Below are 16,411 nucleotides of genomic sequence, written 5' to 3'. Positions count from 1 at the left end.
ATTTAGAGAAAACTTTCATCGAGTTCCTAAATTCCAATTTTTTCACCAACTGACACATCCAGTCGAATCCTATCATAAACTTTCCTTCGGAGATCTTGACGGAAAAGGATTTGACTTAAACGTCAGTGCGAATATTATCCAAATTGCGTAGTATGGTTAACGACCAAGTTAGGGAACATCGGATAAGATTTGCCAACCAGTACAAGTATGTCAAACAACTTTCCTCGCTATCATGTAAGCAATATGCAGTCAAGTCAGCTCTCTGTAAGACATATCTACAGAAGCTAATGACGATTTGGTTGAAGAGTTAAACTCTGGGTGGAGACGATCAGCAAAAGTTGGTCTTTAGAGACCCAACTCAAGTTCTCCAGAATTCAGGGACGCGTCATCGTGCACTCGTTTATTTTGCAAGCAAATGTACTCTGGCGACTCAGATGTAAATCTTGAACCACAGGTTCCATCGCACTCAAGTTGATGCGAATGTATTGTTGGTCAGATACATCCTTCATCGCCCATAACTCAAGCACACGATCCAAATAACTAAGTGGAAGGTCAAGGGAAACGTTTAGACCAAGAACATTAGTGAAGACCAAAAAATATACGCGAAACAAACTTTCATCAACCCAGTTATTTCCCCCAGGATCAACATTCCCATTCTAATCCATACAAAAATTACGAAGAGAAATCTAGTTCCCTGCAATTCCTCGCAGAAACTATACAAGCAAAGGTGATTTCTGCCCACATGACCCTTTTCTTTCTCCATCCAACAAAGGACACCGCAACTTTCAGATAAGAAAGAATCGACCTAAGGATCTACGAAAGCAGTAACAAAACCAGGGAAAGAATTCTAAAATCAAAGCGAACTAAAATGGACGAAATCATACCTTCAGAGCCTCCCGTCGCCGCCTATGGGTTCTTCTTCTCGAGCCTTCTCGGGGTATTTAAGACGATGCACCTTCTCATCCCAACCGTTTATCCAAGTCAACTGACGAATCCTCTTTGATCGTGGAATGGGTGATTGACTTGCGAGAAAGCCAAGATCCGGTTCAATGAACCGGTTTCGAACCGGGCCTTCGGGCACTGGTCCAATGGATCGCGGATTTATTGAAGATTATTAAGCATTTGAATGTTAGATATCAACAACTATAAAAAATAGGTGAAAACACACACACCTAAATTCAATTTGAGAGGGATTCAATTCAAGTCTGAATACCTGAACTGTTAGAATGAGCTGCTATAATGTTTCCCATCTCAATGCTCGCCAATTAGTAATTTAATCAAGGGTTTTATCTTCTATAAAGAATCAGCCCTAAAATTTCATTATAATAGAATTTCTGGCAAGATTCTGGCAACCATCAGACAGCTCCACCAAAGTCTATGAAAACAAGAGGCAATTGCTAAGACTTGTAAACAAGCCATTTTATTCATTGGTTCTTGATATCATGAAAAGATAAGTGAGACATAAGACAGCACTGAGTACACTCATTATTAGCTATAGCACAACTCAGAAAAGCACGTAAGTTCTATCACTCCCTTTCCTTCCATTTCTTTTCCAGCCAAGCAGATTTAACAGTGTAGTGCCAATATCATATGCCCCTGGCGACTTCATTGTGTCATTACTCGAATTCTCTTAGGAGGAGTTCTTCATAACCCATTCGACCAAAGTAGAGACACCAAATCCAGTCGCAGCACGTTTCTTGTCGTTCCACACAGGTCCAGCCATGTCGATATGAAGCCATTGGACCTTCTCATTGACAAACTGCAACAAAATAACGATGTCAGTTTCAGACTGTTCATCATCATCATTATCGTACTTTGATATTACCAAAACATGTACGGGCTTAAATATTAAACCAAGGCATGAAGATCCAGAACATGCTTCTCTATGAAGGTGCTAGTGTAGTAGTCAATAGTCCACACGGTCCTGATTCCACAACATGAGTCAGTTCTTTGGTATCTCACTTCAAAAACAATGTTTCCTTTTTATTCATATTCTGTGAGATAGTATATTTCACATTTCAACAAGCTCGTATATGGTTGCATAAGAATACAAGGAACATCATAACCAGGCAATTCCTTCTCACTTCCAGGACCTCTTCATAATTCTTGATCCAAACATTTAGTAAGGCAATTCCAAGCAACTAAACCTATGAAGTTTTATAACACAGGAAAATAGAATGAGCTTAACCACTGTTAAAAGTAAGTTCATAACTAGAATTTGTCTGAACATCTAATTCGATGGTTTTGTATCCTGATTTTGTGGTCAGTCTAAAATCAAGTACTAATAGTCCAAGCATCTTGTTAAGTTGTTTTATATCCATCCTTACAGAATCCAGGACTGCCATAAATAAGCAAAGAGAAAACTAAATTATTACTTTCATTCTAACAAGGCAGTGCATGATTTAAATAACTTATAATATTACCTAAATGAAGCACAGCCGGAACAGCATTAAGAAAAAAGAAAAATGTAGAATTGTTGTGTCCATCTTGATGTAATAATGTAGAACCATATAATAACTTTTGCTTCCTGACATAATCAATAACCAAAACTCAAATGCCCCATGACCTTGAAATTCATTGGACCCATTGTATATCAGTGATGTTCACATTTTAATTTTTGATTTGCATGTAATTAGGGGGTTAGGGGGTAAAGAAATTATCCTCCACTGTCAGCATTATCCTCCATGTTCAACTTCCATATTATGAGTGGAGCTTGGTGTTGGAGGTTTCAAAAGAATGGTTCATTAAAAAAGAAAAAGTGAACGATTAGGAAACATGTAACTTTGAAAAAGAAAACACCAGGCTTGCGTTTGATTATGGGTTAAGGAGTTTCAACCTGATAGTTATTAGTTTAACATGCCAAATGCTCGTAAGTTAAACAAGTTTTAAATAAACCGAATGAACTGAGTTTAACCTAATCGGAGATTAAATTATGGGTTAAATAACCCACTCTCGACCTAGGTAATTGACCCTTTCACAACCAAAGAAAAAAGGTGTAAGACAATTTAACAAGGCTACTTTTAATTCCTAACCAAACACAGCCCAGAACCCTATTCCCTCAGCAAAACTTTGATCTATAACATATGTTCATTCATTGCTAGCTATAATAAAGGCTTAATTCTTAAAATTTTATTATCAGGTAGCATAAAGGAAAAAAAAAGGTATTTTAGTTTAAACCTGTTTCAGGAAGAGAGCAGCTGTAATAGATCCACCTTGACGGCCTCCAGTGTTCACCATATCAGCAACACCTGATTTCATCGACTCCCAGTAGCTTTCTTCCAGAGGCATCCTCCAAAACTTCTCTCCTGTAACCTCAGAAGCTGTGACAATCTCCTTGGCTAGATCATCACTAGGGGAATAAAACCCTGTAAAAGTAAAGATCACTTTATTGGCTTCAGATTGAAGAACACAAGAAATGTCAGACCAATAACTGATGCCCATTGACGAACTAAAACATAGTTAGACAAACATATTTCTATTTTTCCATGTGGAATAACTTGGTTCATGAAATTGAAGAATATTATAGCAAAATGAATAACCACATGCAACCATGAGCTGTATCCTACTCCTACAAGCCTGTACCAAGCAGGTTAACTTGTAAAATTCCTTGTTAAAGAACAGAAAAGTTTGTTAAAGTCCTAAAAGCCAGTAGGAAACAACTCTTAAGTAACTACAGATATTTACATCCTTCCTTTGATTTCCGACCAATATGACCAATCAAAGTATCAAACATACATTCTAAAGCATAATACATGAAGAAAGTGAAGTCCAGAATGTGGCAATTTGAAATAGCCACCACAGAAGCATAAAGCAAAAATTCTTGAATTAAGAAAAAAAAGGAAAATGCATAGTGTAAGTATTAATTTGCTCCCTCAAATAGAATAACAAATAAATGCATTTTTCAAATGGCTTTCCGCTTTATGTTCTTTGCAGTGCCAGCTACAGGAGAGTTGTACCAAGTCGATTTAATTAACCATTTCATGATAACAACTACCAAGAAACTTAATTCATAGAGAAATTGCATTCTCAGGCATTGGATTGCGATCATCGAGGTTCTTTACCTGCAATGCTGGGCCCAAGGGCAACTATACAAGCACCAGTAAGTGTTGCCAGATCAACCACCTGTGTTAAAGTTATTCAGAGTCAAAGAATTAGGAGTTACTTGGTGCAATGCCTCTAAAAGGAAGTGCCAGATATTAGTCAGAGTTATAAAGGACAAACATTCTACCACAGTTTTCTTTATAATTATAGGAACTAATGTAAAATTCCATTCATATTAATGAATCATTGTACTCATCTCTTCCATGTGATGCTTGAAAGAAACATGACCACAAAGAATAGGTTGAAAACTTTGATATCAATTCATCTTGCAAATATGACAGGCTTGGTGGCATCTGTATGAATGGCTATATGACTTATCTGCAATCATATTTCCAGAAGCTGCACACTTCAATTACATGTATGACCATCCACATGGAGATGTATATTCATCTTGGACTGATGATACATAATTAGTTCATTCAATCTAGCTATATTAAAAACCTAGCAGAAAATATATGCAATATCTCAACCTCAGAATGCTATAGAATCAATCATTCTCTCAGCTCAAGCAGCTCATCTAGAATTAATTATAATAAAATGAAAATAAAAACCAACCACCAAAAGTGCTTGAAACATCCTCCAGTTAAAGACAGAAGATACTGCTATGAAAAAGTAAAACCAATATATTTTCACAATACCTTATCAATGCCTTGGTTACAAGCATAAACCAAAGCATCTGCAAGCGTAAGCCTTCCCTCTGCATCAGTGTTATTGACCTGCAAAAGAAAATGGAAGTTGGACTTGACATGTCTGTATGAGATCTTCCACAAGTAGGTAATAGATATGAAATACATGATAGCCAGCATTATATGATGAATTCCTGCACAAAATTTATTTGGTGATGCCAATTTGTTCATAATGATATCCGCTTTGGTTTTAGAACAGATGTACCTCTAGTGTCTTCAAGAACATCACTAGATATCACAAGAAGCATTTTTATGTCCAAATGCACAATTGGAAAAAAGTGGATGTGGTTTATCACAAACACACTAGTAGCAGAAACTAATTAAAATTTTTGAGTTATCAGCAAGACTAGATAATCTAGCAAAGCAACAGGAGTCCATAGCCCAATGGTGTGCACCCTGGATATAATTAACATCATAGTAGGTACTAGGTAGTAAGTAGTGTGAAGGATTTCTAATAACATAGGACTAAATTCAACCACTTGCAGAAATCGGACAAACAGGACACTTAAACTACTAATGAAACATGATGCTACATAAAAAAATGGGGCATAATGAAGAAATCATTTGAAATTATATAAGAGTCTTCTATACTAACATTAATGTACTCTGTAAAAAATATTCCAGGTCTTTTCTATTCATTAGAGAGGATTTACAACTAGCCACATTTTATTAGCAAGGCATAGACTGTTATAGAACATCTAGCTGAAAGGTAGAGAAATATGCCCTTTTGGTTGCAATTCAAGCATGCAGTTAGAAAGAATGCCTGATATTCCCTTAAAATGAGTTCACAATAAAAGGGAAACAACAAAAGGACTACTAAGCCAGATAGAAACTGAATCAAACAGCAAACCAATAATATTTTGATCGAACCAAACTACATAATCATTTGCATCTAAAGAGTCCCAATTGATGTATATCCAAGTAACTCATTATTCCAAGGGCCATAAATTATACCTCAATGGTTTTCCCATTAGAAGCAGTGACTATATCACCTGGTCTCATGCCTGTGCCACTGATCATATTTTCACAAGCAGCAGATATGAAATGAACCTGGAAACAAAAATCCTGGTCTCAAAAACAAGATATTGCTTATGTCTAAAATATTAACATAACTATGGACTTATTCCTTTTCACCAGATGCACAAAAGTAATCAACTTACTTCTACCCCTGGAGGTTTAATTTGGGCTAAGGATTTTGCTGCACCAAAAGCAGCTGCAGCACCTCCCATATCAACTTTCATGGTCTCGATTGAACATCCAGGGCCAGTCTTTATGTTGTAACCACCACTATGCAGATAAATGGAATTAAGTCAAACAATTTATTCTGTTTCAGAATTCAAACAATGCTTTTTAGCATATGGTTTGAATACATGATACCTAATGGACAAACCAATTAGTTCTAAAACAAACTCTTACTCAATATAAATGAGACAACTAACAATGGACAATATAGATAATAGGATGAGAAATACATGTTTTAGACACAAATATAGGCATTGTAAGAGAAGAATCAACAGAAGGATTTATTTTAAAATTAAATAAATGGCTAAATTCTACCTCTCTATAAAATAACATGTACCTGTCAAATGTTAAACCCTTCCCAACAATTGCCAATTTTCTCTTCACATCACCATTAGGAGGTTTATAGCATAAGTGGATGAAATGTGGGGGGTTTGAAGAAGCAGCTGCAACACCTAAATATGATCCCATCTTCAACTCTTTGCACTGTTCTGCATCTAATATCGTTGCAGTAAGAACATCACTGTATAATGTAGCTATTTTTGAAGCTTCTTCTGCCAGTGCACCTGACAATCAGGAAAAGTCACTAATTGTAACTCAGTCCCTTACATATCCAGTAAAGTTGGAGGGCATCACAAGGAGAAGAAAGATGAATCACACTTCTTGATGTTGTAACATCATTTCTCACTAACCAGGTGTAAGCACATTTGCTGGTGCATTTACAAGCTCTTTTCCAAAAATCACTCCAGAGCAGACATCAGTTGCATACTTGAGTTTCTGGTCCACCACTGTTCCTGAACCAAAACCAATGACGTCCACTGTTTTAAGCAGTGGCTTTTTGGAATCTGACCTAAACCTGTTGTCTTCATATACTCCTAGTATAGTTCCTACACACAAACAAAAAGAAGAAGAAGAAAAGAAAAACATAGAAGGTTAAAAGTGATAAAGAATCTGATCAGGCTATCTCCAACAATTACTTAAAAATTCTTCTGATTTCTATTCCACCAGTTAGCTCCCCAGTGATGTTGAACCCTCTCTCTTTACATACAGCACAAAAAGACAACTCAAAACACTGTAGTTCAAACCAACAGAAAAGCTACCAGATGCAATCGCTGAAGCAGCATTTATTTTCAATTCTTCTGATATCCCATCCGAGGATGCAAGACAAACAGCCACACTATTTGCTTGGGCAGCCTTTGCAACTCCTGCAACAGCTTCCCCAATGCCTCGGTATGCAGCTGCTGTGGATGAGGAAGACCCAAGCCCAACTAATCCTAGCCTTTTAAAACCCAGCCCAGGTAGCCTGAGAAATGTAGACTGGCCAGCTTTCCCAGTGAAATCCTCCTCTGTAACAGCTTCTGCCAAAAGTCCACCAATCTTGTCATCAAGCCTTTTCAAGAATACATTCTGAAATTTCGAATCTGAGTCCTTCTTCGTATCTTTTTCTGATACAGCCACAGCAAGTAAATCTCCTTTCCATTCTGAAAAATCCATCTCCTTCACGGTGAATGTAATCTATAAAGAGGGATGGAAAAAGGCAAGTAGTGAGATAATTGATGGTGATTATATAAAGTCTGAACCTGTTGACATAAAACTGCTACAAGGTTTATGTTCAGCCTTTTGCATAATTACCATTAGTATGTCATGACTGATTTTAGAATAGAATGCGAGAAAAGGCAATAACAAATATATAACCATGAAAGCCTTGTTGCTGGAATGGGAATGATAAAAGCTGAACAAAAGGAAATGGCAGAAGTAAATAAAATGTCTTGGGAGGAAGGCAGATATCTAATGTCAGTATGTCATGACATGGTTAGTAACAAGAAAAAAGGGCACTTATTCAGTTATAGAATAAGCCCATATGGAAACAGCCACCAAGTTAACTTCTTGTCATGATATACAGGAAATTTTATTAGTCAATATGGGATCAGTTCAAGTTTATGGTCCGTTAAGGAAAACTTAAGTTGTAATTGTCATTTGTTTCAAAACAATAAGAACATAAAAAGGCAGCATGATCAGCATGGTATTGATTCAATTTACAAAATTCAGTCATGGCAGAACACAATATGATAAGTTGCATACACACAACAGTCACACTGATGGGCTTCCTAGCAAGTTGAAATACACACAAACAGGAACCCTGCCACATTTATGTTTTTCAGTTATTCAGCAAGAATTAAATGGACCTTTGCATCCATTTTTATTGATAATGCACTGAAGAAACATAAAGTGATAATTTTTGCTTTTGAGGTTGTAAATAATCCATAACAACATGGCAATTGTGGGATAATATAACCAGAAATGGGAGAAATCAGAAGAAAGTAATCTTGAGTTGCATAAATATTAAATACCCAACACATATCCTTTAGGTCACTGGATAAACTTAAAACTGTAATCATCGATAATTTTTTTCCTTAATATAAATTAATTACTATAAATAATATATTATTTTATTATTAACTTCTATATTTGTATATTATAGTTAAGGAAATGATTAGATTTGGTTTCCTTAATCATATGGATAAGTTATGAATTCTACTAATCAATTAAATTATTAATTGATTTATTTCCTAATGAGTGATTTGATATTTAGGAAGTAAATAGTTTACATTCCATTTTTGTATGTGAACTATAAGAAATAAATATTATATTACTTTTTTATGTGTAAAAACAAATGTAAAATAAATTAAAAATAAAAATTAAATTATTACTTACTTTTCGGGGAGATCTCATCTTCTCCTATATAAAAGGACTATTCATCCCTCATTCTCTACTAGGCCTAACAATAGAATGATTGAGGAGATGACTTTTTGGGAAGATAATATCAAGGAAGGAATAATCGAAAAGAGGTAGGATCCTTTCTTTTTAATTAATTTTGATTTGTGTTTTAAAATCTTAACATTGAGATTGTTACAATTTTATAATGAATAATGATGTTTTAATTTCAAATTTTCATTATTTTTTAATAATAATAATTGATTTGTGATGTTAGACTAATTATTTGATTTGTATTGATCTTTTAAGCTTAAGTGAATTTTAATATTGATTTAATTATTAAAATTCTTATTTAGTATAATAGTTCTAATTTATTTAATTAGTTATATCTATATTTCAAGAATTATGTGTGAATTTCTGTAATGTAATTAGTTTTAAATTTTAATCATGAATTTAAAGATTTAATTAATATATTTGAATAATTCTTTAATAATTTTAAATATTAAAATCTAATTTGATAAGAGAAGTCTAATTGGGGTCTGACTTGAGTCAAGTTGATCAATCATATCGAATCGACTCAAACAATGTGATCATGTACAACCTAGCTTATGTGACTAAGTACAACCTAGCCCATGTGGTCAGGCATGACCCAACCCATGTGGCTAGGTACGATCTAATCCATATGGTCATGTATAACCCAGCCCATGTGGTAAGATACGACCCAACCATGTGGTTAGGCATGGACCAGCTCATGTGGCTAGATACAATCCAGTCTATGTGGCATTGTATAACCGAACTCATATGGTAAGGTACGACTCAACCATGTGACTAAGCATGGGCCAGCTTATGTGGCTAGGTACAGCTCAGTCTAGGTGGTCAGATACGACCCCAACTCATGTGTCTATGATCAATTCGTGAGCCAAGTATGGCTTAGTTCAATGGTAAGGCCCAGCCCAACTTATAAGTGAGGCTTAGCCTAGTCCATGAAGTTAAGCCTGCCTAGCTACGCGATTGATATTAGACATATCATCGCTCCTTTTATATAGCCCGTCGTACCACAACTCAACCTAGTATTTGGAACAGGTATATGCAATGTATATGACCCGCCCAAGACACAGGTGGGTTGGTTCGGTTTGGGTTAGTATTATACGACATAGTCCAATCTCCTTCTCTATTGGTTTGAGCTCATTAATTGACGAAATCAAACAGGTTTGATCAGTTAAAGCTGATTTAGGGTGATTCCAAACTAACTTGACTGGTTCAAACCTATTTGACATAATCGAGATCAATCAAATCTAAATTAGACCGGTTTAGGGTGATTCCAGACTGGTTCCATAAGGACTATTGAGATATTGATATTTAATGCTTTTATGATATGATGAATTTAAAGATTTTATCTGAAGATGTCATTTGAAAATGATTATTGGTTTTCTATGTTTATGATATTGATATGATAAGTATCATGTAGTAGATGTGACTAGACTAATAATTCACATTGGGAGTGCAACCTGTGAAAGGAGCTACGGGCCCATCATAGTACGGAGCCACCAATGAACATAGCCTAGTAGATTTACATCAAGTATAATCTCTCATAATATTTAATCATATTGATTTCTTGATGTATGCATGAGTGATTGAATGAGTGTAAATGAATGATCATGGATGTTTATGTATCCCTGCCGAGGGCAGGTATGACGATTCCCTTCGGGGATTAGCGGGCCGTCAGACGTGATGGTTAGACGGTTCCTCCATCCGCTATTGGGAGGAACGTGTCCCCACTTGAGCGGGTGAGGGATACCACTCCATCCGCTGTTGGGAGTGCGATATGAATTATCTCCATCCGCTATTGGGAGGAATCCATCCCGTGGAATATGCCTCTCCATCCGCTATTGGGAGAGCGCACCATTGGGTGATGTACGCCTTTGTTATTATATATGTATTGTATGTGGCTGATGCATGATTTTGTTTATTATGCAAGAAATTATCATCATTTTTTTTATGCATAAGTTTTATGATGAATAGATATATTTTCATATTGAATTATTGATATTTATTTATATTTTATGAATATTGAAGATTATTTTTATGACTTTTCTGAGGTTCCTACCAGCATGTGTGGTTGCTGATGTGTTTTTATTTTATATTTATTTTCAGAGTAATCGATTATTGTGTAATAGATCTGAAGCTTAGGTGGAAGAGACTTGTGACCCTATGAAGAAGATGTCATTTTTCTAGCTAATAGAATATCTACTACTGTAAAGACAATAATTTGAATTCAAAGACGAATGAAAAGAAAAGGAGAGAGTTTATTATGTAAATTATGGATAATAAATTACTGATTTATTATTCTTTTTATAAATTCGGGATGTGATAAATTTAATGGTATCAGAGCAATGATTTTGAGGACCTGTTAGAATATGGGATCCTAGGACTAGAATATTAGATGACCCTAGTGTTTGAGATTTAGATTTTAAGAATTAGATTAAATACAACATATATTTAAGATATTATGATTATTTTTAGTCAAATATAATTTTTTTTATAAAAATAGTTGATTAAAGATGTTACTTGAATTTCGTTAAATGACTTGAGATAGGATTATAAAAGGTCAAAATTTTAATTTTTCTCTAAATTAAAATAAGTGTAATATTAGTTTATCTTATAAACTCTTATAAGATTTTATATTTTGAATGTGATTTTTCCATGATCCTCTTGTCCCTTTTTGAAAAGTATATTATGGATGTTAATTTAATTATAGAATATTTTATTTTTGAGATATATATGACTTAGTTATTCATTAAGATTATAGTAAGTTTCAGTTATTCTCTTAATTTAAAAGTTTTGATAATTTTAAGTGTAAAAATTTTATAGAAACTTTATAAATATAAATATAAAGTATTTACCTTTATAATTTTTCTTATCATATATTATTCTTAAAATTGAGATTAAATTTGACATGTAGGATGGTTTGTAGAAGTTATTGTTGGCACTAATAAAATATATGACTTTAAAGTTAGAATATATTTGATTGTGCATTGATATTTAAACTTAATTGTATGAGTAATTAATTTAAATATAATTTGATTTAATGTAAAATTATCATATATTATTTGTTTAATGAAGTGATGAGTCTAATGAGAATTAGATATAATGCTATTTCTTTGACACATATAAAATGTAAATCATTCGAAATTATAAAAGAATATATGTTGAATAGTTGGATAAATTTTCATCATTTCAATTGCTTTTGTTGAGTTGTACCTCAACTTATATCTTATGTCAACAATTAATTAATTTTTAAAACTTAAAAATTTTATTGATTTATTAGATATAGAATTTGATATACTTGGGTAATCTAAAACCAAATTTATTCAATAAATTTCATTAATCTATCATATATTTTATGTTAAAAATATATATATTTTTGACTAAAAAGTTTTCGAGTGATACATTTAATTAAAATATTTTTCAAGTTAATTTAGTTTTGTCCAACTTAGTATTTCAAAAGTTAACTATATTGATTAATGTTATTCTTAATCAAATTTGGGAGTCAAATTTCTATTAAGTGGGGGAGAAATGTAATCATCGATAATTTTTTTCCTTAACATAAATTAATTACTATAAATGATATATTACTTTATTATTAACTTCTATATTTGTATATTATAGTTAAGGAAATAATTAGATTTGGTTTCCTTAATCATATGGATAAATTAGAAATTATACTAATCAATTAAATCATTAATTGATTTATTTCCTAATGAGTGATTTGATATTTAGGAAGTAAATAGTTTACATTCCATTTTTGTGTGTGAACTATAAGAAATAAATATTATATTATTTTTTGTGTGTAAAAACAAATGTAAAATAAATTAAAAATAAAAATTAAATTATTATTTACCTTTAAGGGAGATCTCATCTTCTCCTATATAAAAATTAAATTATTATTCATCCCTCGTTCTCTACTAAGCCTAACAATAGAAGGATTGAGGAGATGACTTTCTAGGGAGATGATATCAAGGAAGGGATAATCGAAAAGAGATAGGATCCTTTCTTTTTAATTAGTTTTGATTTGTGTTTTGAAATCTTGACATTGATATTGTTATAATTTTATAATGAATAATGATGTTTTAATTTCAAAATTTCATGATTTTTGAATAATAATAATTGATTTGTGGTGTTAGACTAATTATTTGATTTGTATTGATCTTTTAAGCTTAAGTGAATTTTAATATTGATTTAATTATTAAAATTCTTATTTAGTATAATAGTTCTAATTTATTTAATTAGTTATATCTATATTCCAAGAATTATGTGTGAATTTCTGTAATGTAATTAGTTTTAAATTTTAGATCATGAATTTAAAGATTTAATTAATGTATTTGAATAATTCTTTAATAATTTTAAATATTAAAATCTAATTTGATAAGAGGAGTCTAATCGGTGTTTGACTTGAGTCAAGTTGATCGATCAGATAAAATCGACTCAGGCATGACCCAACCCATGTGGCTAGGTACGATATAATCCATATGGCCATGTATGACCCAGCCCATGCGGTAAGGTACGACCCAACCATGTGGTTAGGTATGGACCAACTCATGTGGCTAGATACAATCTAGTCTATGTGGCCATGTATAACCCAACTCATATGATAAGGTACGACTCAACCATGTGGCTAAGCATGGGCCAGCTTATGTGGCTAGGTATAACTCAGTCTAGGTGGTCAGATACGACCCCAACTCATGTGTCTATGATCAATTCAGGAGCCAAGCATGGCTTAGTTCAATGGTAAGGCCCAGCCCAACTTATAAGTGAGGCTTAGCCTAGTCCATGAAGTTAAGCTTGCCCAGCTACGCGATTGATATTAGACATATCATCGCTCCTTTTATATAGCCCATCGTACCTCAACTCAACCTAGTATTTGGAACAGGTATATGCAATGTATATGACCCGCCCAAGACTCAGGTGGGTTGGTTCGGTTTGGGTTAGTACTATACGACATAGTCCAATCTCCTTCTCTATTGGTTTGAGCTCATTAATTGACGAAATCAAGCAGGTTTAATCAATTAAAGTTGATTTAGGGTGATTCCAAACTAACTTGACTGGTTCAAACCTATTTGACCTAATCGAGATCAATCAAATCTAAATTAGACCGGTTTATGGTGATTCCAGACTAGTTCCATAAGGATTTGGTATTGGCTCCATTAGATCATAATCGAATTGAGTTTGGTTTAAGTCAATTGAGCTATTCCAATTTGGGTTTTGATTGATTGAGGACTATTGAGATATTGATATTTAATGCTTTTATGATATGATGAATTTAAAGATTTTATCTGAAGATGTCATTTGAAAATGATTATTGGTTTTCTATGTTTATGATATTGAAATGATAAGTATCATGTAGTAGATGTGACTAGACTAGTAGTTCACATTGGGAGTGCAACCTGTGAAAGGAGCTACGGGCCCATCATAGTGCGGAGCCACGAATGAACATAGCCTAGTAGATTTACATCAAGTATAGTCTCTCATAATATTTAATCATATTGATTTCTTGATGTATGCATGAGTGATTGAATGAGTGTAAATGAATGATCATGGATGTTTATGTATCCCTGCCGAGGGCAGGTATGGCGATTCCCTTCGGGGATTAGCGGGCCGTCAGACGTGATGGTTAGACGGTTCCTCCATCCGCTATTGGGAGGAACATGTCCCCACTTGGGCGGGTGAGGGATACCACTCCATCCGCTGTTGGGAGTGCGATATGGATTATCTCCATCCGCTGTTGGGAGGAATCCATCCCGTGGAATATGCCTCTTCATCCGCTGTTGGGAGAGTGCACCATTGGGTGATATACGCCTTTGTTATTATGTATGTGTTGTATGTGGCTGATGCATGATTTTGTTTATTATGCAAGAAATTAACATCATTTTCCTGATGCATAAGTTTTATGATGAATAGATATATTTTCATATTGAATTATTGATATTTGTTTATATTTCATGAATATTGAAGATTATTTTTATGACTTTTCTGAGGTTCCTACCAGCATGTGTGGTTCCTACCAGCATGTGTGGTTGCTGATGTGTTTTTATTTTATATTTATTTTCAAAGTAATCGACTATTGTGTAATAGATCTGAAGCTTGGGTGGAAGAGACTTGTGACCCTGTAAAGAAGATGTCATTTTTCTAGCTAATAGAATATTTACTACTGTAAAGACAATAATTTGAATTCAAAGACGAATGAAAAGAAAAAGAAGAAGTTTATTATATAAATTATGGATAATAAATTACTGATTTATTATTTTTTTTATAAATTCGGGATGTGACAAAAACAAACAACATGGTAGGCAATGAAACATAATCTACTAGAGGGAAAGCCTATCCTTCTTTTGGTTGCAGATGAAATGTACAGAAAAGAAAAGGACCATCTAGGCCTGCTCCTAACAGCTAAATTGCCAAGAAGAAAAATGCTCTTTATCCTTATTACTCAGTTTCCTTGTACATTTAATCTAACTCTTATGTACATACATGTCCAGATCAGAACAGCAAAACCGATTGCTGTTGTAGTTAGCAAGGTTAAAGCAACAACACAATTCGTTTCCTGTCTCCAAGAAAAATCCTAGTCAACACGCAATTAAAGCTGGTAAGTCCCTGATGAGTTCATCAATTGATGTTACCTTGCCTGATGTTCAACTATACCTCAATTTACCCTTTTTTTTTATGGTCACTCTTACATATAGTTGTTTCTCTAGAAGCTGTCATCACTACAAATCATGAACAGATGAACATCCTTGCAACCCATTCACAGATCAACCCTTTTATTTTTCCAGGTGCAAAGCAGGAAAATAGACTCCAGAGCAGACAAAAAACGAAACTTCTATACCCAGTAACGCCGGTCATTTTACCAAACAGATGCCCTCCAAGAGCACCGAAGAATCATGAGACTAAAGATGGGGAGATAGAAGGATAAAGAGAAGACCTGAGGGATCTCGACGTCCGCAGGCTTCGTGAGCCCGAGAGTGGCGAGAGCCGCGGTGGCGGCGACGGCGGAGTGACCCATGCGGCCGAGTTAGAAAAAGGAGCGTGGGAGAGAGGCGACGGAAAGAGAAGCGGCGAGACGACCGCAGTGGCCGGACCGTCGATGCGCGATTTATTGATAGGATGGGTTCGCCATTCGAGATCGAATCGTTGGATCCATTAGCCGCACCCGTCTCTCTTCCCTCTTAGAAGTACTTGTAGTAGAACAATTAATTAGGAGATTTTGTCTCCTTCGTAATGTGCGGTTTGTATTCTATTGCAATGATTCATCCAATTCTCCAAATTAGTGAACAAGCAATAAAAGACGAACAAACAAAGATAAAGATAAGCTTAACAAAAGGCTGCTGCAGTCGTTTCCCAATAAATGCCAATGTGAGAGGAACCTTTTTTTTTCTGAAATTTTGTTTTTTATTAGATATTTTTAAAGTAATATATAACAATTAATAAAATCGTCCTGTACTGAGTAGGATGGGGGTGGAAAGTATAATATCCAATGTCTTTTTCTTTAAAGTGTGTTTGGTGGTTATAATTTTTACAATTTCAAGGTCTAAAAGCAATGGGAACGAAAAGTGAAAAAGTTGGTTTTAATAAAAATATGAAATTGTATTTATATTATATATTTAAAAATATAA

At 34.2% G+C, this 16,411-nt stretch overlaps 1 protein-coding gene across 1 annotated transcript; it reads right to left on the bottom strand.

Moving 5' to 3' along the window:
* Window positions 1-1,394: 1,394 nt before the first annotated feature.
* LOC103992278 (leucine aminopeptidase 2, chloroplastic) lies at window positions 1,395-16,097 on the bottom strand. Its single transcript, XM_009411914.3, has 10 exons — window positions 15,721-16,097; window positions 7,127-7,541; window positions 6,719-6,913; window positions 6,367-6,592; window positions 5,948-6,074; window positions 5,742-5,837; window positions 4,740-4,817; window positions 4,062-4,122; window positions 3,178-3,365; window positions 1,395-1,759 (listed from the first exon to the last, which is right to left on the bottom strand). The coding sequence occupies exons 1-10, from the start codon at window positions 15,799-15,801 to the stop codon at window positions 1,631-1,633; spliced, it is 1,596 nt and encodes a 531-aa protein (XP_009410189.2). The 5' UTR covers window positions 15,802-16,097; the 3' UTR covers window positions 1,395-1,630.
* Between the last annotated feature and the right edge of the window lie 314 nt (window positions 16,098-16,411).

The sequence above is a fragment of the Musa acuminata genome, chromosome BXJ3-7, assembly GCF_036884655.1.
Source record: "Musa acuminata AAA Group cultivar baxijiao chromosome BXJ3-7, Cavendish_Baxijiao_AAA, whole genome shotgun sequence".
NCBI lineage: Eukaryota > Viridiplantae > Streptophyta > Magnoliopsida > Zingiberales > Musaceae > Musa > Musa acuminata.
Note: the sequence above shows the minus strand (reverse complement) of the source record. Positions and strands in the feature narration are given on the sequence as shown.